This window comes from Lemur catta, chromosome 1 (assembly GCF_020740605.2).
Source record: "Lemur catta isolate mLemCat1 chromosome 1, mLemCat1.pri, whole genome shotgun sequence".
NCBI classification, from domain to species: Eukaryota; Metazoa; Chordata; class Mammalia; order Primates; family Lemuridae; genus Lemur; species Lemur catta.
In genome coordinates, this window is record NC_059128.1 from 185,167,761 (window position 1) to 185,195,586 (window position 27,826).

Here is a 27,826-nt window from a genome sequence, read left to right on the forward strand (position 1 = left end):
GCTCCAGCTCTCCCCTCATTCCTTCTGTCCTTGACTTCTCTTACCAGGTCTTATCAAGTTTACCTCTTTAATACTGTATTCTTATAATCATTTCTCTTTCCCACTTGGTTCAAGCTGTTATAATCCTTCCTTGGAATCACTGTGATAGCATTCCCGCCATCCTCCTGGCTCCAGTTTCACCTCCCCTCTCCCTCCACAAACACATAGTCCTAATTTTTTTAAAAATTATCTTCTCATACTGTTGCCTAAATGAGCTTTCTAAACTACAAGTCTGATTATATCACTATACATACTATATATACTAAATATATCACTACATATACTAAAACTATATATATCTACATACTATATACTACATATAGATATATATACTAAATGCTATATATAGTATATATATATCTATGTACTACAACTATAATATCACTATATATACTAAAACCTTTCTCTGGCCCCTCATGAACAAAAACTGAAGTTGAAATTCCTCACCACAGCACTCCAGACCCTTTACAATTGACCCCAGGCTACCTTCCCAGCCTACCTGATTTCTCTTCACATTTTACTTCATACTTTATTCTCCATATCACCACTTTCACACCATGTATATCATTCAACTGGTGGAATTCTCACATTGTACTATTTATTCATTTTAGAGACACGATCTTGCATGTTGCCCAGGCTAGAGCACAACAGCTATTCACAGGTACAACTGTAGCTCACTGCTACCTGAAACTCCTGAGTTCAAGTGATCCTGTCACCTCAGTCTCCTGAGTAGATGGGACTACAAGAGCACGACACCACGCCCAGTTTGTACAATTTTTTTTAATGTCCATACCTCCTACTAGACTGTTAGCTCCTTGAATACAGAAACCATTTCTTACTTATATCTGTATCTTCACCACCTGGAATCCACTAGAAATTTAATAAGTGTTACTAATTGATAGACCATGAAGAATCCTGAAGAAAAAATAGCTCTCCTGAACTATTTTTGCATTATTTAATTAAAAATATGTTTCTAGGAAGACTTTAATTTCCATCACAATTTTTTAGCAACTAAAGTTATGCTTCCCAAGTGCTAGTACACATCTCTATCCCTCCCAACTGGCCAGTAAAACAATAAGGAGCTAGAGAAGATTATGAGTTAAGAATGACTTTACAATGAGCAGGAAAATAGTTCTCATTAGTGTGAAAGCATTTTTTAGGTCTCTATTATTCATACTAGACTTGAATGACTGATGAAAGGTCACATTCACCAACACACACTGGAGCTCAGACAAAGTGCACGTACCTTCCACACAGCGACAGCCCTCTTGTAGCACTCTTGCGTACATATCTACTTTGGACTGAGAAAGGAGCTGGTCCCCAGTCAGGTACGTGTTGTGGGAAGAGGCAATGTAGTAGTTGCAGAGTGGTTGATCCATGTCTTGGTACACTTCATGGTGCAATGGATTAAATATGTCACAAGCAGGACTACGCATGAAGTTTGTGAAGCCTTTGGAAAAAAGAGAGAGTGACATACTATAGCTTTCCAACCATAAGAACTTAATGACAGAGACAAAAGAGATCAAAGAATATTCATAGTCATTATCTTATTTACCCTTAGCACAGCCTTTGTGGGGAACACTGGGGCAATGAGGGATTTGCTTGAGGTCAAATAGACAAGTGTCAAAAACCTGAAATATAACTTTGGGGAATACCCTTTGAAACATACCCTAGAGAAAAATAAATTGACTTTTTAAGAATTTTGATTGGGTATGGGAGGGGCTCCCATTTAGTAATTACTAAACTCAAGCTATGTTTGTGCAGCCTGACCTAATGGGTGACCAATGCTCTGTTAAAGCCATATTTATACCAAGAGGTGCTCTGATCGACCAGGAATTGATAGGTCATTAAGTTGATCTGAAAACAGTATAGTCAATGCCACGGTTAAGGTAGCATACTAAGAGTTAAACACTGCCTAAATTCTAGGTGTAATCATTTGACAACAAAATTGGTTTGGAAAAATGCTGCTAATGGCTGGCACATTTTATTACTTTGAAATACTGCTTAAAGATTATGTAGAAAACCCTATCAGTTTTTCTAAAATCTTTCAAAACATAATGGCTGGGTCAAAGAGGCCCTCTTTAATATATGAATAAATACATGAATGACTCACAAGTACCTAAGCAGAATAATTATTAGGGTAAATGGTTCCAAGTCTTTGAAAATCATTTGGTAAAACTATATCTGTAAATATCCTCTGAGGCTTAAGAATTTCTTCATGCCAATTTTTATGAAAGATTTAGAAATCATGCTTAATTCCATCTTTGGGGGCCCTAACAAAGAAAAGATTCATTTCTTAGTACAAATAAGGCACAAGTTACTTTGTCATCTCTGGTTGTTTTTAAAATGGTTTTTAATGATATAAGATTTTAAATTATTCCTCTTCATTTTAATTACCCTCTACCCCAGGAAGTAAATACATGGTATTAAAACCCCCTTCTCTACATTGATTCTGGAAGCAGGGGAAAATGGCAGGCCATCAAAAATGGTAACGTAAACTATGGCTTTGCATGCCCTGGGGGGCAGCTGGGTTCCCCAGTGGTCTTTCATTAAGACCCTCTGTTCTGCCTAGGAGATCCTCCTCTTGGGTGGTGGCCTGTAATTTATTTTCCTACATATTTTAAGTACATATACATACATGTAGCTATATTCATACCACTAGTTTCATAGATTATTTATTTTAGGAACAAATTTCCCTACATGAAATTATTGGGATGAGGCTATTTCCAAAAATTAGCCATTTGAGAAAAGTCTAAATATTTCTTTGCATCTATTACACATAGTGGTATCAAGTAGACTTGCCTGAAGTGGAAAATGCTCAAGGGTATTGCAAAAATAAGAGAAACAGCAACATCATGGCCTTTGCTTTGTAAGAAAATATGTGTATGTGAGGGGTTTTATTTGAATTATCTGTAATTCCATAGATACCTGATTTATTTTCCTGAAAATTTTGCTGGAATAACTTAACAGACTGAATCAAGAAATAGGAAATTAAGAACATTGATTATTTTACCTTCTATGCCAAGAACATTTTTCACCTTATTTTCTTCTGAAACTTCGAACTTCTTTATGATGTCAAGACAATAGTCTGTTGTCACATTAGTCATCTAAGCAAAACAGAACATTAGTAGAGTACCTGCAATTTCATGAGGTATATTTCTCCAAACTAAAAAGACATGTACCGATTTTTAAAGCATTCTTGATATGGTGCAAAGTGCTTAAATGAGCAGTGTTTGGGGTTGCTAGTGTCACAGCTACTTTATCCTTGGAGAACGATCATGATTTCAATCTTCCTATGCATCTTTCAGATTTGATCAGTGAAAATAGCCCTTCAACTATTAGACAAATGTTCTCCATAAAGCAATAAAGTAAAATCAATAATCGATGCCAACCCATGGCCAAAAATCTACTTACTATAAGATAGTAGCTATCTGCAAAAATTAATGTTTCCTGCACAAACACTAAAGTTTACTAATCACAAATATATGTAGAAACAAAATGATTCCCTACCAAAACAGAATATGTCTAGGTAAATCTACCCGTGTGTGGGTGTATGTGTGTGTGTGTACATCCATAGAACCTTCTCCACTGAACCACCAGAGCAGTCTGCCAATGGTGCTTCAGGAATACAAAGGTTAGCAAGAGAAAATAATAATAAAAAGCTAGGTGAACAGCTAGCATAACAGAGAACCAGGAGCTAGATTGCTTGTATTCAAATGAGCTGGCTCATATTATTAATGACATGACTTTGGATAAGTCGTTTCTCATCTCTGTGGCTACCTGATAAGTGAGTGATGCGAATTAAATGAATTAATATTTGTAAGAACATTGTGTAGCACTGAAAAAACAGTATATGCTATTATTATTGAGTGGGTCTCAGGTTGCTGCATAACTTTACATGCTTAGTATCACTGGGAAAAGTAAACTCTTCAGGAGTAATTTCTTTAATTAAATAGCAACATACAGAATGCGATATTTTCATCAAAAATCCATTCAGCCCCACAATCTAACACTGTCATTTAAAAATACTAATGAATAATGATAGAGGAAACTAATCTTGTGAGCCAGTATTTCATACTTCAATTATAGTTTCTCAAAGATTCCATTATCTCTCAGGTTCAATACTTATGTTTTAGTGAAATCTAATTTTTCTAAACAATCTATTTAAATGGAGGGATGAAAGCTCCGTTATACGGCTGCTTTTTGCCAGTTTGAAAGAGCACACAATGCTTTTCTTCCCAAACTACTTGCATAATGGCCATTGCATCCTTTCAGTGCATTTTATAATCCTTATTCTATTCAGAGGCCCATATCACCAGACACCACCTGAAAATACCATAAATAAATAAAACCACAATACCTCCAAGGAACTCTATTAACCCAAGCAGGCTTTGAGCAGCTCATTAATTTGTCTGCTGTGAGCTAGAGAGATTTAGCACACGCGGTCTAAAAGATAAATAATTTCTCTCAAAGTAAAAAGAATCAAATTGATAATCATTTTATGTGCCATGCAAAGACTGAGTTCACTTTGCAGTTATTCAGTTTATAAGGCCGTTTGTTCAGAGATGTAGGGGCCTTAAACTGGGACTCAGGTAGACTATAGGACCCCATGAGATCTAAAAACAAGGAAACAGATAAGAAAACCCATCAAACTGGGATGGAGCTAATTCCAGGTGAGCGGGCAATATGTTACTAGTAACATATACAAGGCAGAATGTGATAACAAAAAAAATCATATTTGAAAAATAGTCATTGAATTAGCAAAAATATTAGTAAGCATTCCACAAAGCTCACAAAGTTTTGTGCACCATATATTAATTAATGGGAAAGAAATAATCCACTTCCTACTAAAATTCAAATATTGAGGATTAACTCAGTGAAAGACAGCAAAACTGCATAATGATGAGAATTGAAATGACAAGTTAGTGGGCCCCAACCCTCCCTTGCCCCTGTTCACATTTAATCAACCTCCTACTAGCAAAATTCTGGATTTTACATAATTGAATTTTTCAGACCTCACTTAATACAATAACATAATAAGTTGATTGTGTGAATGAAGATTCATCATAGGTTAATGCTCTTTATTGTCCTTTTTCTGCCCTGCTTTGCTTCCTATTTAACATAGCTGATAGGGTGAAACAGAAACAATTTTTCCCTATTCTAACCCTATTTCCCATGGAGTGCATTTCAAGATTTGTTTTGCTATCGAATATCTGAGCCACTTGCTGTCTTCAACACAGAGGATTGTTCTTTCTATACTAGGCAAATGGTGCTAAAAAAAAAAAGATAAAATTTTATTTATTTTAATAATGACGCTTTACATTTATATGATGTTGTCAATGCTGTGCAGTAAAGAGCTTTTACACGCCTAATCTTAAATAGTTCTCACAATAGTCTTGTAAACTTAGTATTTTTATTCACATCTTACAGATAAAATAACTGATGTTGAGAAAGGTTAAATATCAACACCAAAGTCACAGCACCATAAAAGATAGAACCAAGGTTCAAATGTGGACCGTCTTGACTTTACAAAATCTTTTCTTTTATATTCTACCTATTCTCTGGGTGTTTTTCTTTATTTCTACTGAAAAATTGAAATGCTTACTTTTAAAACTGATTGGTTTTTCCATATCACTGAAACTCCTGAGTCTTTTCTTAATATTTGGAACTCTTGCAGTTTTCAAATCAACAGTTACATTCTTCATTCATTATTCAAGATTGGACTCCATTCTCGTTTCCTTCTTGACTCCAGTCCTTTAATCTGATCCAGAAAAGACTCACTGGTCCTCACAGTAAAGGACAATCCCTTTGAGATGTAGTGGTGGCAGAAACCAGTCATGGATCTATAAAATACCCATATTCTGACACTACCTTTTTATCTCAAGACTTCCTATAAGGTTTCTAGTAAAACTTTCCCAGTGAATGTAAATTTTAAAACAAAGTCAGAAGGAGTAAACAATTATGTTTCTTACAGCTATGATTCCCCAAAACCAGCAAACACAAAAATAAAATATACTTTGCAAAAAATTCTAGTAATGCTAAACTCTTTTTATTTTTTATCAAAGTAACATATCCACAATTAAATAAGTGAAAACTAAGATGCATACAACTAAAAGCAGAAGTCCCCCTCTTATACCTAGAATCATTCCCCAAAGGCAACAGTGCCAATATTTCTAGATATTTCTTTTGAAAATGGTTTTTATATTTCTAATTATTGTTTTTATTCTGCTATTTTATATTTTATACACTTTAAAATTATCTTTTGATTTCTTATTATGTGAGATATTCAGCTAATATAATGAGAAGCTCTTTGGGGTCTGCCCCAAAGCTTCCTCCCTCTGCCCATCTTCCCAATATAATTATACCACAATTTTTATTAAATATTTGGTGTTTAAATTAACCCAACCACGCAAATGTTGAATACTGCTGAGTCTGTTTTACACTATAATTGTGTTTCTTTTCTTATAGAACATTTTTCTGATTTATAATTGCTGCAATTCCCATCCATTTGGTTAATTTTTAATGTACCTATCACAAATTCTTTCCAGTGACTCTAATGGTCTCTCAGGGTTTTTTTCCCACATAACCAAAGGCAACAGATAATCCATGAATTCCAGTTTTTCTCCGTATAAAGGTCTTGCTTCTTTCAGGATGCTTGAGTTGTACAGCTTTTGTCCTGACTTTATTCTGTCACTCTTGTGAAAGAGCACTCAGGAAGTAAATTATTTATTTCCTGCATGTGTTTTTGTGTATGTCCTTGTGTGTTTGTTTTATTCCACACACACATTTGTCTGATGGTACAGCAAAGCAGAAATGATTTCTAGGCTAAAAATCATAGATCCCACATTCTCAGGCTTCCAGAGTGGCTGTTGAGAAGTCTGATGTCATTCTGATTCCTGTTCTTTTCACAGGACCTGTTTTTGTTTGTTAATTTGTTTGGTTTAGTTTTGTTTTCTCTTTCCACAAGCTTTTAGGGTTTCACTTTATCCCTGGCATTGTGAAACTGCAGTATGATTTGCCTTTGTGTAGATCATTTACATTCACTGTGCTTGGCTTTCATTTGGCACTGCCAATATCCTGAGCTACTATTTTTTTGTATTACTTATTTGATAGTTTACTCCTTTCTACTTTTTCTTATGTTTTTCTATTTCCTATTTTTTTATTTGCTCTACTTTTTCAATTTTATCTTCTACATCTTTTATTGAGTTCATTTCTCTGGTCTTATATTTTTAATTTCCAAGAGCTCCTTTTTTCCTCTGAATCTTTTTTCTCATAGCAACTGCTCTTGCTTTATGGCTAGAGTTTTTTTCTTATTATTCTGATGCCATTAATGACAGTTTTAAAAGTTTCTTTCTCCCTACATTGCCTCCACTTCCTCCAAATTTCTTATTTCTGTTTGTTCACCTTAGACTCCATTTTTTAGAGTAGAAGATTTCCTCACATGTATGGTAAGACTTGAATATTTGAAACCAAGTTTTAAAATTGTCTATTTAAAAATCAAGTCTATAATAAATTGATTCAATACTCTGTATTTGTGAGCAGAGCTTACTGACAAATGAGCATCAATGTATAAATATCTGGCTGGACTATTTTATTAGGAGATTTCTAATATAAATATTTTTGTAATTTCCCCCGCCTTGGTTGGTATGTTAGTTTCCTACAGCTTCTATAACAAATTACCATAAACTTGGTAGCTTAAAACAACAAAAACGTATTCTCTGGTAGTTCTAGAGGCCAGAAGTCCAAAATTGAGGTGTCAGTAGATTTGGTTTTCCCTGGAGACTCTGAGGGAGAATCCGTTCCATGCCTCTCTCCTAGCTTCTGTGGCTGCTGACAGTCCTTAGCATTCCTTGGCTTGAAGCTTCATACTGTAGTCCCTGCCGCTGGCCTTGTTCTGTGTGTTTATTTCTTCTTTTCTATCTCTTAATAAGAACACTCATCCTTGGATTTAGGGCCTACCCTAAATCCAGGATGGTCAATATCATTAATTACATCTGCAAAGATGCCTAAGGAAATACCTTTTGGGGCCACTACTCAACCCACTATAGCTCATAATATTCCCCTAAGGAAATTTTTCCAATCTCCTATCTGGAAGGGATAAACCTGAAGTGGTTCTCATAATTCAAGGCACAAATGCTCACTTAATCCTTGTATGCATTCTCTATTTCTGGGAAACAAACCACTCAAAATTTAGAAGCTTAAAACAACAACTGCTTTCAATAGGATGGCACATTGGACTGGTTCAGCTGGACAGGTATTCTCCTGTTCGCACCCAGGGTTTTTCATGTTACTACAGTTACGTGGTCACTTGACTACAGCCAGATGGTCCAAGATGGCCTCAACAAGTCTGTGGTTGGTGCTGGCTGTTGGCTGGGCCTCTTTTTCTATATGGTCTTTCATCCTCAAAGACACTAGCCTGGTTTCCTCACATGATAGCCCCACAGTTCCTGTAGGGTAAGAGTGGAATCTAAGGCTCCCTAAGGCTTATACTCCAGAACTTACACATCATTTCTGCCAAAATTTATTAGTCAAAATAAGTCACCAAGCTGGTCCAGATTCACGAAGTGGGAAAATATCCTTTACTTCCTGATGTCAGGAGAGGCAAAGTCACACTGCAAAGGGACACGCATACAGGGATATGAGAGTTAAAACAGCCACCTTCACAATCCCACGTTTTCCGTATAGTACCATACTGAGCTGTGCATGGCATCTCTTAGTCCAGATCCTGTGGGTCCATCCCCCTCCAAGTGGTCCTGTTGCAGGGGATAAAGGAGAAGATCTGGAGCCCTAACCACGTCTTAAATAGACTTTCAACCAATGCTTGTATTTTCAATGCCTTCTCTCCTGTTTTCAGGAGTATCCTATACATTTAATTCTTGAGCTTTTCTGGGGCTTTCTCTGGACACATGGAGTTGCTTCAACCCATGAGATTGAATTTCAGCGCTCTGGGGTCTCCTTTAGATCAGACAAATTTCTAAATGTTGTTGCTCCTCTCCTATGTTCTTACATGGGGGAAAAATTATCTCTATTGTATTTTTTAGTAATTTCAGGAGAGAGTAGAGAAGTATCTCTAAATGAATGGTCATTCCATTTTCAACTGAATGAGGCAACCACAATTATTTACCTCCTCAAAATAGGTACCTCTAATGCATCCTAAAATGAAACCACAAATTTTACAGCATTTGGACATATGACTGTTTCACAGAAAATGTATTTGGGAATTATATTCAAGGAAGCAAAAATATTATAAGATGTAATTACTCTGAAAGGTCTCTCAACTGCTTTAATTGTCAATAATTTAGAAATATAATACAGAAATTCAGGAAAGGATCTTAAAGAAATGCTTTTATGCTGAGGAAAATGCTAAAAAATAATAAAGGTACACTAGCACCATAAAGGGGTAGTTATAAGCAGAGTATATAATTATTTCTCCTAGGAGAGACAAGACTAAATGACCATGGTTCTTACCAAACCATTCTGGATTCGGTGAAGAAGGCTAAGGGAGGGAGTGGGAACAGATGATTCCTATAACTGAATCAGAATGATCAAAGGAATATTTTGGCAGAAAGAATAAAGAAGCTAAAGGGGCAACTTTTAGAACCACTACAAAAGAGATAGAGTATAGATCTATGTCAGTTTAAATAAGGAGAAGGCCCTCTAGCCTGGGAATAGAAAAGCTCTGAAAAATCCCCTTAGAATTAACCATCCACAGGCATATTTCAGAAGAAAGCTCTGCATAAATAGAAACCTGCTTTTGACTAACCCATGGAGGTGGATTTTGCTCTTAGTTAACAGCTAGGAGGTTTTTCAATCTATAAAGATGCTTCAACATTCCTGCCTTCTCTTCCCTCCTCCTCTATCCATAAGAAACAAAAGGATAAAAAGAGGGTAGGGTCTTGCTAAGAACAGTTGCCAAGGGGGATGGAAAAATGAAATCGAATTATCACTCCTGAGCCAGAACTCTATAAAGGATTGAACACAAAAAACACTCAGCCCCAGTGTCAAGAAATGGATAGGAGCTCTGAAGGAGAGGTAGGTGGTTGTTTAGCAAATGCTGGGGGGGGAGGGGAGGTGAAATGAAACAAAGCAAACAAAAAACTCTCAGTCAACTCTAGTACCCACAGACTAGTGGATATCTGTGATATTTATCTGTGGATGCAATGAAGAAATGAAAGAAAAACCTCAGCCTGATGACTTCTGGCTTTACTGGCACTTCCTCTTGGATATGAAAGTAAGAATTTCCCTTAGCACATGTACATTTTAAGGATGAAAGTTCTAATCAAATAGCAATTGGACCTGTCAAAGGCATAAATTGAGTTTTCAGAGAGCTTCAATAAAATAAAAATCTGACCCATGGGCCAATATTTGGTTTCACATAATCCTTGACAGCATATGTGGCCAGCAGTGATATTTCATTTCACAACTGAGTAAATCTATAGAAGTTGAATATTCTGGTATCTATTAATATAGCAATTTTATGTCATCAGAAGCTAATGAATTCCTGTTAATATGGACCATCAAATTGCTTCAAAATAGTCCCATTGTGAAATTCCAATTTTAAAACTCAAAACCCCACATTGGGGCTCAGAAACCAATACCTCATGCTGGACTGAAGAAGCCCCAAGGTCCCTCTGGTGTCCTCCCCTTCCCCATCAAAGCATAGGATAAGTCATTCTCTGAAGTTCCTTTATCTGCCTAAAGTTCAGACCCACCAAGAAGAACAATTTTTTTCTTCCTCTCTCTGTTATCTCATTATCTACTGCAGAAAAAAAGACCAAAAATGTAACCACACCAGAATAGACCCTTTTACAAGATAATGTCTCTCTCAGACTCATTCAAATACCAAAAAGAATTATTTACCAGTTAATATTTGTTCCCCATCCATTCATCCTCCCTAGTAATCATTTATTGCCCCTCAACAGAATTTCTCTTCTCCCCACTCCCATAACCTGTTTTGCCAGGATCCAAGCCTCCATTCTTTCTGTAACCTCAAGATGGTATTTAAGCTTCTACACCTCACTGGGAGGTTAGGTCTTCATTCTGAAGGCTTCCATGTACATGCATTAAATAAATTCGTACATCTTTTTTCCTATTAATCAATGCACCTTTTGTCAGTGATTTTTTAAGGAACCTCAGGGGACCAAACGCCTTGGCCCCCACAGTTTGGCACAGCAAGCAGGGTGATTAAAACTCCACTCCACTGGAAGCTTCAGTTAAGAGAATCCAAAACCTGATCTGCTGACAAAAGGGTAAGAATTTCTTACCAGCCAGGTTTCTGGCCCCTCTCTTTCTCCCTCTCTCTCTCTCTCTGCAATCTGGTCAAACTGATGGTAAAAATCACTCTCCTCTGCAAAATTTTGATTATTTGGAGAAAAAGATTTGTGTGTGACTAGTCTTGGGTTGTAGCAATTTTTGTGGTACTATTTGGTAATTTGTGGTATAAACATTCAAATTGTTTGATCCTTTTTCTCCCAGAAATAGTCTTTTCCTTTGTCCCCGTCTTTCTGTGTTGTTCATAAAGAGGGATACCAGATAAAGTTCCCTCTTGTCTTGTTTTATTTCCTTGAAAGTTTGGCTTGTGACTAAGTGGGAGCACTATCTCCTGGTCTCTTCCATCCAGGGGCATGATTTTAGGTCATGTCAGGTGGCCAGTCTGAAAATGGCTGGGATCCTCATATTTGTTCCAAATGTGCCAAGCTCTTGGGAGGGTTTGTCATAAGAAGTCTCATCTATAGGTGGCTTTTGTCGTCTCAACCCTTGTTGCCTGGTTAGTGCTGGGAAAGTCCAATCCCAGGAAGGCCTACCCAGTGTCACAGATTCATGGGTCTGTGACTGGCACCCCCCCCCCATACACACACACAAATTTGTGGGTCACCAAAGGCAGATACCATCTTTTTGTATCTGCAGGAATAAGAGTCTTCTGCCGTCTTAGTCTATTTCTGGGAGTGTGTGGGAGATCTTTGGGATTGCTTCTTTTCTGAAAAGGCTGTTGGATTGGGTCACTATTGGAATAAGTACACCATTGGAAATTCTAATTGTCAATGGCCAGAAGATGGATCCTTTAAATGAGTAACCTAAATTAAAAAAAAAAAAACAACAGATTTTAGAGATCTCTTATTCAAACAATTGATGGGAAGATCAAATTAAAAGACACATAATAGTGTATGGCTAGCCTTAAAAATTCTCTTGACTAAATTAAAGAGCAAAAATCTGACCTGAAACAAAGTTAAAATCCACTCTGCTTTATGGTGTAATAGTTAAAATTCTGTGTTTTCACCACTGCAGCATGGGCTTGACGTGGGATTCCCAGTCAAGGGACCCTATTGACTTGATAGTTGCATGACTTTTGACTTTCTGGAGTACCCATTCACCTCTTCGCATCCTTGGTTAAGTCAGAACCTTGGTTAAGGCTTACTAGTTTCACTTGAGAGGGTACCTTTGGTTAAAAAAATTCAAAAGCCAGAAATATCTGCTATTTATCCCAGCTAAAATCTGACAATAAGAATCTAGAAGGATTTTTTTAAAAAAGAGTTCTATGGTTAAAGTCATCTTAATTAACAACTGATATTCAAGATATAGGTAGATAGATAAATATCTTTTTTGCCTTCTCTCTTTTGTATCTTTCTTAAAAATCTTTTTTCAGTGGACTAAAGTCTTTTCAATTATGGGCTTGGTCCCTCTTTTTCCTTTTTACAGAATTGCTCTCTCATTTACTTCTACTCCACCCTACTCTCTCTTCCCCTTTGCCATTTTAGTACCACATGAAAAGATCTAGAGAGGACTTCTAATGACTCAAACCATTCGGGAAACTCAGAAGAAGGCACCATTCACCCCCTTTTGGGGTCTTTTGCTTTCCTTGTGCAGTCTCGAGAATCATAGGCAAGTTCCTCTCCAGCCTAAAGCTTTGCTGTCCCTTGTACTGCATTACCTGATCACTTTGGATTTTGAGGGCCCTGGAAATTCCTACAAAAAGCACTTGGCCCTGGTGTGTATAACAGCTGGCACGTCACGGGAGAGCTCTACAATCTTAGAGGTGACTGACTACCGTCGTTTACAGTAAATGGTTGTTATTACAGGGGGTTATTCATTACTTTGTGTGTTAGAGAAGAAAGATTAAGATTTAAACATCTAGGAAAATGTCCTTGTAGTGAAGTATACTGTGAAAGTGTTGGCACAGCCCAGTTCCCATGGCATTTCCCTCTTTTTGGGGACTAGGATTTCAGTGAAATCCTTGGTTTTTAAATGTCTAAATGCTCTGCCTGCTGTTCATGTGTTTAAATTATTAGGCCCTAAAAACTGCAAGTACCTTGTTGGCTCTGTTCCTTCATAGGCTCCGCCCTGAGCTCAATGGTCCAGTTGGAAAACAGACTAAATTAAAAGCTACCTATCTAAATGAAATTAGTTTCCTTATAAAATCCTATGGTAAATTCCTATGATTTTTGTATTACTTTGACATGTATTTTTTATCTTCCTCTAGCACAATCAAACTCCTTGAAAACGCTTAAATGGGCACATGCGCACATGTGCACTCTCTCTTTCCGCAAATTGCTGCCTCGTTTCGCTAAAACTTGGTAAGGGCTTCTCCAGACAAACTTTAACCTTTTCCATTTATAAAGGCATAGTTTGAATCCAACTGTCCTTTTAAACTAGTAAGTTTTACTGGTCTTATGACTAAAATTCTAAAATCAAAACTATAAAGTCTTTGTGTACATGTATATATTATATGTTGTGTCTACATATATGTACATGTCTATATATATACATATGTTTGCTAATGTATTGTCTATACATGGTACCAAATTAATGTAAAAATAAATGAGTACTCATAAATTAAGTAAATGCTTTTCAAGTTCACGTGATTTTAGTAATTGTTGATAAATAAAGAGTTTTTAAATTGTTGGTAAAATAAAACATCTTAAGAATTTAACGTAAACATTCTTGCCTAGGTCAGGGGTGGAGAACATGCGTCCTTAAGGCCACGTGTGGCCTTGTAGATCCTTAAGGGTGGCCTTTGACTGAATCCAAATTTTACAGAACAAATTACAGGTTCCCCACCCCTGGCCTAGGTCTATTGGTTAGACACTATCTCTGTTGGATGTTTTAAGGTCATAAAACTGTTGCCTCTGTTGTATTTTTGATACTTGCTTAACATGACTATAAACTTTTGTCTTTAGATTTGAGTCTTTAGGCCATGATGAGACCTGGCTCCAGGCATTGTCCTTTGTTCTGGGTTCTGTATCCACCACATAATTAAAATTGCTTACTCCCTGGGTTTATCACTAAAATAAGGGTTACTAAGAATTAACACTGTATGTTACTAAAACTACTAGATATAAGAGAAACAATTCTATATGCAAAGTGCATAAGGAAAGTAGGCTGTGTTTTTGGTTAAAAAAAGAAAAAAGGTTATAAGGAGACATGAGAATGTGATTTTTCTTAAAGGGAAAGTAATTTTGTCTAGTTTAGAGGTTTTTAAGCATTGTTTTAAATTGAAGGAATAAAAAAATGATGGATAAAACTGAATGAATATAGAAAGTTGAGAAAAAAGGAAATAGAAAAAATGGTAAAAGATTATAAAAGGTTTATGGAAATCTTACCTTGTGGTCAAACTGATTAATATTAGATGGATTTGTTTATAAGGTTTTATTAAAATTACCTTTAGCATTGACAACACACTAATACAAATGTAAAATTTAGTTTTCCCTTTTTGAACAAGATTTCCATGAAGTATTAATAAGAGACAGCAAGAGATTTTTGCTTACCTTTTGAATAACCTACAAAAAGGGGAGGGGAGACAGATTGTGTTTACCTCATGATGCCTTACTAAGCCTTATGATTACTTGAGAAATGTCTCCTCTCTATCAAAGAGTAAAGGTTTTTGCTTTTTGAATCTTTAAATAACCACTTTGGCTAAATTATTGACTTATTGCACAGTGATCTGTGATTCTGTTTTGTGATATCAATTGTTTTAAATCTTTGATATTTTACAAACTTTGAAAATCAAATTTCAAATTCTAAATTGTCTTTTTGACTTGAAATTAACTCTTTGAATATTAAGGCCTCTGAAAGTCCAAGAGAGGCATATTAGACTTATTTGGTATGTTAAAATCATGTAGAAAGTATTGTCAAACATGAAATGGTGTTTAACTTTCTTTGGGTTATATTTGTATAAACATGTTATTAATATGTGCCAACACTATATGAGATTCCTAAAACTCTGATGTCTTGGTATATATTATCAGTAATAAATAAGATTATGTTAAATTATCATATACCACAGAAATAACCAAATTTCCTTGTCAATTATATCTATAACCATGAAAGACTTTTGTCATCCACGGGCAATTATTGTTTTACTTTTATTCTTCCTCAAAAAGCAGTTTATACTTAGGTACAGCCCAAAATTTACTTCTCCTTTAAGGAAATTCATAGAAAGGACTCTTATGAGTACTCTTAAATACAGGTTTCTTGTAACTTTGGGGTTGGGTTTTCATTCTGAAGGCTCCCATGTATACACATTAAATAAATTTGCATGCCTTTTTCTCCTATTACTCAATCTGCCTGATGTCGATGATTTTCAGCAAGTCTCCAGGGGCACAAGGGCCTTGGCCCCCACACCCACAAAACATGCCCAGTGACTCTGTTGCTGCACATTTAGATTGTGTCCAATTTCTCTCTGTTTGAAAGAATGCTGAAATACACAGCTTCCTACTGGTTTTTTTTAAAATACATACTTATTTCTTTAGGATCAATTATTAAAAGTAAAACAGTTTGGTAAAAGTTTATAAATTATGTAAAATGTTATAAATTATAAAACTGCCCTATTAAAAGATTATATCATCCTGTAACTTCACCAGAAATATAAGAAATAGACACCATGTTCAGTAGTATTTATTTTAACCTTTACTAATTTGATGGGTAAAAAATAGTCTCTTGGTTCTACTTCACATTTTTTAGTTACTGCTAAAGGGTGAACATTTTCATAGGTTTATTGTCTTTTCATGAAGTTTTATGTTTCAAACATTTCACCCATTTTTCTATTGGTTATTTTTTTTTCCTCAATGGCTTACGTAAGTATTTGCCATATTAAGAAAATTTACTATTTCTCTCTTTTGTGCATTACAAGTATTTTCCTACTTTGTGCTTTAATTTTATGGTGCTTGATCAGACCACATACAAACTTAAAGCTTCAATACGTTAATATTCTCCTTTATGGCTTCTGCCTCTTAATGTATGATAATTTTAAAATATATTTTTTCTAAGTTTCTTTCAGGTCATGCTCATATGTAAGTAGCTTCAAGCTAATTTAGAAAATTAAACTAGATACAGGTAATCATCCACCAGGGACTGATGTCACACAATACTGGCTTCTATTTCTCCCAACTAAAACTTACTGGCAGAATGTCAGCATAACTAAAAGGAGGAGAGAAACATATGCCCCTTAGCAAGTGACATCCAGTATTGCTGTTCAAATGAATTGGGGAAATTCCCCTAGCCTGAATAAATTTGAATTTAGTAGCTGTATACATTTTAATTCCTGACATTGCCACACTTCTGAATATCTCAGGCAAACATCTTTCACATTCATCATTACAATCAATGTTCAATTTGACATTGTGAGATAGGAACAGTAGGTATCAACTCCCCTTTGTACAGACACAAAACCAAGGGTCAGAAACAATAATATTTAATCTGCCCAAGATTCTTCAACCATGAAAGCCTGCAGCGTATGGAATGCAGGCCTTCCGGACTCCTGCTCTAACATTCTTTCCACTATACTGTGAGAGTTCTCCAAGTAAGAATGGAGAAGTAGCCATATAAGAGAAGGAAACAGAGGAGTAAAGATATAGAAAAGATGTATCTTCTGGGGAAAAAATATAGATATTTCTATTATCCCCATTCTCACTTTCTACTGGTCTTATAGCTAATTTTGTTAATGAAGAGTCTCTGCCTTTGCAAATTAGCAAATTGATTAATATAACTGATTTTGATAAAACATTTTGTTAATACTATCTAGCTTACTCCTTTAAAAAGCAAGAACAAAATTCATAAAAACTGAATTTATTATTCCTAAAATGTATGTGATTGTTGTAATAGGGTAAAGTAAAATATTACTAGATCTGGTGTCTTTTTTTGACACCAACCAATTCTCTGATCCTCCAACACTAACTGGGTGTCCAACAATTAAATTCCGTCTGACACTAACTACCCAGAGTTTAGCACAGACCCCACAGGTTAAAGGCTCAGTCCCACAAGACTGCACCCTCTTCAGACACCAGACACAAACTGGGTACCAAGGCTACCCACACTTCTGCCTGGCCAACTATTAATTTGGGAATTCTGTCAAAGAAAAGCCAGAGCTAGACAGTGGCTAAAATGGACAGATTTTAATAGCTAGACATATTTTAATCAGGAATTATTACAATAAAGAAAAAAAAAGAGATCTCAGTATAGAACTGGGCCCAGTTACGACTGCAGGATGGACAAGTGGGGATTCATAGACAGGAGCACGGTGGAGAGTCAGTGGATGAGAAGTTACTAAGAGGAAACATCAGGGGTAAGAGGGAAGTCTGGATAGACTGACATAACAAAATTCTTAGTGAAAGCAGAGAAGGATGATCAGGTGTCACTTGGGGATGGTGGAAGGATGAAGACTTTGATCAGATACTGAGGGTGATCAGATATGGAGGGTGGGGGTTCTGTCTCAACTGACTTAGCAGGGTTCTTGCTGCAACTGGACTCTTGAGGACAAGGCCTAGGCAAAAAAGGGCTCAGAGAAGCCTGTCCAGAGTTTGGTCAAGGAGACAGTTTTTGTCAGTTCCTACAAACCCTCCTCAGGTTTAATAATTCACTAGAACTCACAGAACTCAGGAAAGTGCCTGACTTACTAATACCAGTCTGTTATAAAAGATACAACTCAGGAACAGCCAAATGAAAGAGATGCATAGGGCAAGGTGTGGGGGTCATGGAGCCTCCATGCCCTCCCCTGGCAGGCCACCCTCCCAGCACGTTGAAGTGCTCACCAACCCAGAAACTCCCCAAACCCCAGGGGTTTTATGGAGGCTGCATTACATAGGTATGATTGATGAAATCACTGGCCACTGGTGATTAACTCAGTCTTCAGTCCCTCTCCCCACCCCTGAGGTCTCGGAGTGGGACCGAAAGTTCACACTGTTGCGTCACATGACTGGTTCCTCTGACTGCCAGCCCCCATTCTGAAACCATCTAGGTCACCTCATTAGCATAAACTCAGGTTTGGTTGAAAGTATAAAGTAACAGAAGATAATCCTATCACTCAGGAAATTCCAGGGGTTTTAGGACCTCTGTGCCAACAACTGGAAACAAAGAACAAATATATATTTTATTATATCACACCATGACAGACATGGGAGGGGAGAGGCAAAGGAGAAGTAATTTAGAAGAAAGTTCTAGTCATGTGTAGAATTGATGGGGTTTAGTACATGCTACCCTAAAATACAGCACCCTGGCATTTGAGAAAACAGCAGAAGCAGAACGGTCTCCCTGACCTTCTCCTAGCCCTTCTCCCCTAAAGCAAGTCATAAAACCTAGGAAAGATTTTCTCATCTGCCTGCAAAGCAGGTCATAAGACCCTCATTGAAAAGACCCTCCTGTGAGAGGTGCCCTCACAGGTGCAGAAGAAAGGAGCCCAAGACACAGAGATGCCAAGAAGAATCTGAACAAACAAGCCTTGCTAAGTTCTCCCCAGTTTATTACCAATAGATCAAACCCTTCTGTCCTCCAATCATATTTTCCCATGACTATCCACTCTTCATCAAGCCCAGCATAAAAAATATACAGATTTACCTGTTTCTTTGAGTCTTATGTGATATATTCCTATAATGGCATATTATTGGGCAAAAGAAGTGAAGTACTGATAATGCCACAACATGGATGAATCTTGAAAATATGGTGCTAAATGAAAGAAGCCAATCACAAAGGCCACATATTATACAAGTCCCTTTATAAAAAATGTCTAGAACAGACAGTTCAATAGAGATAGTGGTCGTCAAGGTCTGGGAGGAAGAGAAATAAGGAATGACTGCTAATGGGTATGGGGTTATTTTTGGGATGCTGAAAATGTACTCAAATTAGATAGTGGCGATGGTTGCACAACTCTGTTAATATACTAAAAACCATTAAATTGTACACTTTAAAAGGGCAAGTTTTATGGTATGTAAATTATATCTCAACAAATCTGTTATTTAAGAAAAAAACGAAGTGTTCAAAGATAAGACAGAAGTAAGTTCAAACATAGGATGCCAATTATTTGTGTGGGTACTGTAGAAAGAATTCTTTCTCCTCATTGTATAATAAAGTCCAAATATTTGATGATTCTTTGCAATTTTAACAGAGCTAAATGCCTTTGACTTAAAATGTATAAGAGATGAGTAGCTCTTTATATTAAGACAATTAGTCCTTAAATCTAAAGAAAATTAAAAGTAAACCTTATTAACTTCAGCAAAACCAAAAGCCCCCTCTCAAAAAAGTCTAAGATAAAAGGTTAAAAAACTTTAACAAAATATTCATTTATTCCTCTACTTTAGTGAGAAACAGGGTTTGAGGTGATATTTAAAAAAGGAGTATGAGAAGAATAGCCTTGTGACCGCAATTCAGCCTATATAATATTAAAGTAAAGGCATCTTATTTTAAATATACTTAGAGATTTCCTTTGCTAATCAGGACCTAATTTACTTAGTCTTGTCACATGATCAAATGTCAATTTCCTATCATAATTATCAATGACCTACTATAATGCTAGTTAAGAATTATGTCATAGTTAAATAGCTAGCTATATTATTAGTATAAATATAAATTTATATTTTAAATATAAATAAATTTATTTGAATATAAATTTATATTTATGCAAATATAAAGGTAAAGTATAAATTTATACTAATAGCATTAATACTTTATAGTATTATAGAAAACATTACCATTGTATCTAAAATGAAACACAATAGCTGACATTCATTTTTGTGTGGGAAAATATGTATATCCATACTCCATATATTTAAGGTAAAAAAATCGAAAAAGCCCATGTTCAATTTAACACTTCTTCTCTTCAAAGCTGCTAGAAACAGTTTTAAATTACTCATAGATGAGATTTTTATTAACTTGTGATATTTACCCCATTTGCCTAGATTTAAAATATACCTATATCCAACCCCAAAAGAAAGCCATTCATCTTTCACAAGCATTTTTAAGTAAACATTCAATTCAATGGTCTAATGATACCTTTTGTTCCACCTTCAAAAATTGAGCCAGTTCTTCTACAGTTAGGTGATCTTTCTTGTCACTGTAGCTCAGGAGCAACAAATAAAGGTCTCGTCTCAAAGACATCATTTTGTAAAAAACACAAAACTCTTCAAATGTCAAAGTTCCCTGATTCTCATCCGTGTCGGCTTCCTGGAAAGGGCATAGAAAAAACAAGGCAGTAAGAGAGTTTAAAATAGGAAATTTAGTATTGGGAAATAAGATTTACTACAAAAGGGCTAGTACACAAATCACAAGTGGTGAACACACATGCTCTTCAAGCACACATGAAACATTATAAAAATTAACTACATATTAGGCCACAAAGAAAGTTTCAACAAATTTTTTAAAATCAACCTTATATAAACCAATTTCTCTGACCACAGTAAATTTATAAATCAACAAAGAAAGCTAAAAAAAAAAACCTGTAGAAACAATACAACTCTAAATAGAAAAAAAATACATAGAAGTAAACAAATAACACTACATATTAAAACTTGTATGACAAAGTTAAAGTAGTAATTAGAAAGAAACTTGAAGTTTTAAATATATTAGAAAGCAAAGTAGATTTAGAACAGAATTTAATAACTCTAAAAGCTAGAAAAAAAAATTAAGCCAAAGGAAATAGAAGGAAATGAATTACAAACAAAACCAGAAAGCAATAAAATAGAAAACAGATATAACACAAAGGTGAGCAAGAAAACCAAAGGCTGATTTTTGAAGAAACTAATTAAAAAGAGAAATCTTGAACAAGACTGATCAAGAACGAAAGAGAGAAGATAGATTTAACACATGATGAAAATACCAGTCTCTTATCAGTTTCTGAACTGTAATCCAATCAAATGTAATTTTTAGCTGTAAAAGAATCTCTCTTAATTCTTCAAGGGTAGACCTGATGCTCTTACAGCCATCAGCATCATTGGTACCTCCCTGGTTTCCCTCCATAGAAAAGTCTGAATAATCCATCTGGATTAATTTCTAGTTGAAATTACTTGTTTCTAGCAATTACTGAGCAAGAATCTTTTACCATGTACCTGATTGACTGAATTTGTCATAAAACCATTTGAAATACATAATGAACAAATGATCCATTTACATGATCTTCTTCATTCTAAATAAACACAGTTGTAACCAAACAAAAGCTGATAGGGAATGAATGGCATTTTGAAATGCATAGATTTTGTGGCGTATAATCAGTTGTTAAGCAGTGTTAAACATAGCTTGAAAGTCAAAGTGCTCAGTAAAAATCTTTTTTTACAAAAACTTTGCTAACTTTTGGTCAATTATGAGCAAACACTGACCAATATTTAAACCTTACATAGTTTCTGTGTTAAGCTGATCACTGTTGCATCTGTCATTTTAAAGATAGAGGCAGACTGGACTGAATATCAGCGCTTTCAGTGTGTGAGGTTCTTAGAGAGTCTATGCATCCTAAGAAACTGGGTCGAATGTCCAAACTCTTGCTATAACTTTGTTTCAAAATATCTAATCCTGGACACAGAAATGAAACATTTTTCAAGACTTCCATATAAATGGCTAACACAATTAAGAAGAGTAAAACTCTGAATTTTTTTTATACCTCAAATGATTACTTTAAAAAAAAATCAGTTGAATGTTCTACTGCAACAAAAAGTAAAGAAAAGGAAAAGAAAACTCTAGGGAAGCTTTAATGTCTTTACCAGCAATACAGTCAAAAGAAAGAATGTTCCTAAAATAATATTAAGATCCTTGGTCCTACCACTCTCACCATGAGCATTTACAGAACTCTGCTAGACACAAAGTCCACAATGGACGTGATATTCATGCAGCAAGTACAACTACTTATCCAGTCACTTCTGGCTTGATAAGTTTTGAAATTTAAGGTCAAAAAAAGAAGCTCGTACTGTTTTCTTAAAACTTGTCTAAAGGATTTACTTTGAACCCATAAGCCATTTGACATAAACATTTCCTGGTTTACCCTCTAAAATACTAGGTGCATTAGAGATAAACAGGTGTCTGAATGATGAAAAAATAGAAGTAAAAATAGTTCAATAGTTCATGTTACTTCCTTATCTTCAAAAGTACCCCCAAAATCATACTTTTATAGGTACAGACTTTGCCCTCCTCTTTAAGCTTGGCCTCTCACATAAAATCAGCAGCTACCTCTTCAGTACTGTGAACAGAACCTACGTGAAGCAACAGATGGGAACTGGGGCTCACAACAAGGCAAAGAGGAGATGACAGAGGGAATGCCGGGAACGTGGCAAACCTTTCGTATAGTTTAAAGATAATCCACTCTATTCGTGACACCTCATTTCCCCTCCAAAGTCTCTCACTCCATCTCTGGGGTTCCCTATATAGCTATCTCATTCCTTCCTCCTCTTTCCCCTCTCTCATGTTCTCCAGTGCAATGGGACCCAGTTCCGCACAATGTAAACCATTTCCAACCACGAACAGGACAACCTTTACGGTTCACAGAATGGAGCTAGCTTCTGTCTTCCATCCATTGTTGCTACTCATACCCCAGGCTGTTTCTATTCCTACCATGTCTAAGAACAAGTGGTTAGAAAACAAAGGAAGCACAAAGCATTAAACATCATATTGCCCTCCTATGCTTATTTTTAAATGTGCAAAGTACCACCTACCTAGTCACTTATAATAGAAAATCATTGCAAAATATGGAGTATGCATATGACTTATTTTCAAATAAGAGCCTTTTATAAATTTATATTCTACCAATTTCTAATAGTCTAACATCTTTACCCAGACTTAAACTTAACAGAGCTCACTTCTGCATCTTAGACTGAAAACTAAATATAGTCCAAGCTGGATGCCACAGAATAGGTTTGGGCCCAAGGATTTCCTTCAATGACTTATCTACAGGGAAAGAGCATTTCATTTAACACCTATGAGCAGTTGAATGAACTTCTGGAGAGCTCCCTGAATGGTAGGAGTAATTAGCACTTCTAAGCTTCATTCATGGACTGTAAATCTTAAACTCAGAAACAAAATAGACACCTCTTGAGGTCCTAGACAAGTGCTATTTTTTATCATGTCTCTTAGTCTTTATTCTGATCCTCACAATGGCCCTGTGAGGTAGGCAGACGAAATATTATTGCCCTCTCAAAAGGACTTGATTATGTAAGTGTCATAATCCATTATGTAAGTGTCATAAAAAGTGCCTATAATTACTCTCTGAAAACAGCAACAATAACAAAAGTACATTTGAAGAAGTGAAATTTTGGATACATGTTAATTTATGAAATTTTTTCTCTTTGATAAAACAAACCGCCTCTCTTCAGGCCAAACTTAATGTATAAATAAGTCAATGTGTATTAAAATGATTATCAGCATATTATGGAGCTTTTAGGTTCTGACTAGAGACGTAATACATACACAGGAAGGCTTCCCAAATACCTCTTCCTTTTCAAAAAACAAAAAAGCCCACCTCCTTCCCTTCCCCTCCAGCCATGACCTCAGACAACCACTGATCTGTTCTCCATTTCCATAATTTAGATATTTCAAGATGTCATATAAGTGGAATCATACAGTATGTAAAATATTAGGATTGGCTTTTTTCCCTCAGCATAATTCTCTGGAGATTCACACAGATTGTTGCATGAACAGAAATAGCTTGTTCTTTTTTACTGCTAAGTAGTATCCTATGGTATGCATGTACCACAGGTGGTTTAACCATTCATCCTTTGAAGATACCTGGGTTATTTCCAGTATTTGTCTATTATGACTAAAGCTGCTATAAACACCTGTGTACAAAAACAATGCCTCTCTTCATTAAAGAAAAATAAAAGAGTACAGAGCATGTAACACTAGCTTCCAATGAAACAAAATAACCTTTTAACATGCCTGAGTACATCAATAACCTCTGTATATTTTATATAAGGCCAATGCAATTGTGAAGACTTACCTGAAACATTTGTCTGACTTTTCTTCGGGGCAGATTAACATTTAGTTTATGCATCAGTTGGTGTATCTCTTCAATATTCAATAAGCCATCACCATTTTTATCAGCTTCCTCAAAGGTCTGCTTCACCCACATGCAGAAAGGTCAAAGAAAATACTTATGTCTTCATCAAAATAAAAACTGATCTCTCACAGAATACTCACAGGGATATTTGTCAGTAACACAGAACTTGAAGTTCTTTTGAGAAGGCCCTGCAACCCACAGATTCTGATAAGCTACTAGTAGTGACAACAAAAAAAAATTAGGAAGGTGGCTGGGAGGCCATGTGCAGGTGGTTCCCTCCACTGTGAAATGAGAGTCAGCCATAGTATTTTGAGAGATTCTTTAATTTAAACATTATTTAATTTTATCCAAATTAAATATTAAATCCATTATTGAAAAAATGCTATATTTTATCAACTGTAAGAGAAAAAAATTATATTGCTGGTTCTAATTCTACTCTAGCAAGAAGACAACACCTTAATTCATATCTTCATTAGCAAACTCCATAAAAATAAAATATTTCTATGTGACTTTATATATTATCCCTTTTTATTTCTCATTTCCTGACCAGTTTTTCTCAATTATGCTGCCATGTTCATAACACAGGTCTTGTGTCCCTCACAAGATTCTCACTTATAAAGTTAGAGTTCTTCATTTATGAGCAGGTAGATGTCATGTACCAGGAATGGCCCAGTATTGTAGCTCTCAAACACTTTCTGCTAAAGATCTCTTTATGATGAAACCCAAAATATAGCAAATTTAGACCTTATTTTCTCCCATGCCTCTTCACCTAGTATCTTTTTACCTTCACAAAACCACACAGTATATGATCTTTTCAATTCTCTTTTCTCAGTCCCACTCCTACATCTAGAAAATTAGACCCTCTAGTTCAATCTCATCATTGTTCAGATAAGGATGTAAAATAAAATGAGAGGGAGAAATTTGTAAGAATTAGTAAGAAAACCAGGTCTCAAAAACAGGTCTCTTGCATCCTAGTCTAGCATTCTTTTCTCCCATCCACGAGGCCTGTCTCTGTACTACATTCCTCTTCTTATTACTAGCTTTGATGGTCTCCACCTAACAGAACAGGCCCAGACTTCTATATCCTGGGAAGTTATATGAAGTACAAGCCTGATATGCTAGGGGGTACCCTCTAAGCTCAGGTATGAGACTAGGTGATTGAGAATATGAAGCTGAGTTTAGATGTAAAATATTTACATCATATGAACTGAAAATTGTAAAGATGCTCAGCAGGATGAGCTTTGGGTAGTTTTATATAATGGGAATGCAGAATAAATGGTAATAAATAGATGAATTAAAAATTCCCAGTTAACTTTTAGCAAAGGATTTTTTTAATGGATGATTCCTAAGTGTTGAGGGGTAGGTTGCAGAAGGCAGGAATTGTGTGTATACTTAGAAAACCAGATTGAGCTTCAAAGTGTGAAGAGTAATGAAGATGAAAAGAATAAGATGATGGGAAGAAAACAGAAAATCAAAGTAAGGGAAAAGCATAGGTTTAAAGCCAAGACATGGGGCGGACGCGATGGCTCACACCTGTAATCCTAGCACTCTGGGAGGCCAAGGCGGGAGGATAGCTCGAGGTCAGGAGTTTAAGACCAGCCTGAGCAAGAACGAGACCCTGTCTCTGCTAAAACATAGAAAGAAATGATCTGGACAGCTAAAAATATATAGAAAAAATTAGCCGCACATGGTGGCACATGCCTGTAGTCCCAGCTACTCAGGAGGCTGAGGCAGGAGGATCACATGAGCCCAGGAGTTTGAGGTTGCTGTGAGCTAGGCTGACGCCATGGCATTCTAGCCCAGGCAACAGAGTGAGACTCTGTCTCAAAAATAAATAAATAAATAAATAAATAAAGCCAAGACATGGGAGAATGAGGGCAAATAAGAGGAGAGCGGCAATGGACAATATTTGGTTATCAAACAGGTAACATCACCTGAGAGATTTTCATTTTAAATCAAAATATTAATTAACCTCCAATGTTAACACAGCATACTTCCACTTCTGAGGTGATTCAAATTATGACTGTACCTTGGAAAGCAATAAGCACCAGAAAGGTAAGTCTTACTGCTTCTAAAGTTAAATAGAGGTGGTTTTCTGACTGTAAATACCTTGCTTCACATTTTGTTCCCTTTAGATTTTAAAATAACCAGCCCATCTCTTTCAATTTCAATTTCTCCTGATAAACCTCAGTCAGCACCTCATTATACAGACACCTAGAAGTTAAAGGGACAATCAGACCTAGGGGAAAAATAACTGAAGAATCAAAAGGGTGAAAGATTTGGGCCAATTACTAATAAGTACCTGAATCTCATTTTTTAGATTTCTGGGTGCACAGCACCCACGTGGTGAGCTCCATTTCTTCTGACTGTGGACACTGCTCTGTGCTCCACAAAGGACTTGGCTAGCGTTCAAAGAAGTGGTGAAATGAGTCCAATGACAGCAATATTTTCATCCTTTCATTCTTTAATTCTTTACCAAAGCCTCTCAAAGACTTCTCCAGAGAAAAGACAGTGACAGCCAAGCTGTAAGTTTGCATATACTCTGCAGATGCAAACCCCTTAGGATGGGCCTGTGTCAGCCGGGTCTTTAGCACCAACACGTAACTGGCCTTGACAACTGATTAGGAGACATGGGACTGGCAAGGCAGAAATAGAGGTGGAATCAAACACTGGTCCTAATTCTACTGCTAACCTCAGCCTGTGACAGTAGGTCACTTATTCTTTCCAGTAATGGTACTCACAGTATACAATCACAGGGAAAAGTATTCTGACATCTTAAAGCTGTTCTTCATAATTTAGATGAGTGCCCAGTAAAGCCCTGAATTAACAATTCAGAGCCATATACATAATAATTCTAAGAAAAGAAACACTCATTCCACAGAGAAAATCTGAGAGAGTCAAACTGAATGAAAAGGAATGGTCTAGTATTTTCTATCAAGAAACTATAGAAGAATGGAAGGCATTAAATGGTATTACCTAGTGCAGGACTGGGCAAACTTTTCTGTAAACGGCCTGACAGTAAATATTTTAAGCTTTGCAGGCCATTTGCCCTCAGTTATAACTACTCCCCACTATAGACAACACATAAGTGAATGAGCACAGTTGTGTTCCAATACAATTTTATTTATGGACACTGAAATCTGAACTTCAAATAATTTTCACATGACACAAAATGTTATTCTTTTAATTTTTTTTTCAACCATTTAAAACTAATTCTTAGCTCAGGAGCTCATAAAAAATAGGTGGTAGGCCATATTTACCCTGCAGTTTGAAGGAAAGGAATAAGATTTTAATTTACAACATAAATAAGGGACTGCCTAAAGTCTGCTAGGTTATAATTTCCCTCATGGGTTTAAGAGATAAAGTGGGGAAAACATGAAGGAGAGTGGTCTGATGGAGAAAAATGCTCAGCCTAGGTGGCAGCAGCATCATTTGTACGTGATGGGGCCACTAAGATTTCAGACTTTATCTGAATAGGAAAGGAAAAGATTTGCCACTCTTTACTGCTCTTTAGCAATAACAACAGTAGATGTTAGTAAACAGTATGAT

General features: G+C 36.1%; 1 protein-coding gene across 1 annotated transcript in view; it reads right to left on the reverse strand.

Moving 5' to 3' along the window:
* Positions 1-27,826, reverse strand: part of PLCH1 (phospholipase C eta 1) — a 209,641-nt gene that overhangs the window by 59,853 nt on the left and 121,962 nt on the right. Inside the window, exons 5-8 of the mRNA XM_045539517.1 lie at positions 24,218-24,347; positions 20,296-20,466; positions 3,053-3,146; positions 1,286-1,489 (exon numbers count right to left, since the gene is read on the reverse strand). Of these exons, the coding sequence (XP_045395473.1) occupies positions 1,286-1,489; positions 3,053-3,146; positions 20,296-20,466; positions 24,218-24,347 (599 nt within the window). The remainder of the gene's footprint in view (positions 1-1,285; positions 1,490-3,052; positions 3,147-20,295; positions 20,467-24,217; positions 24,348-27,826) is intronic.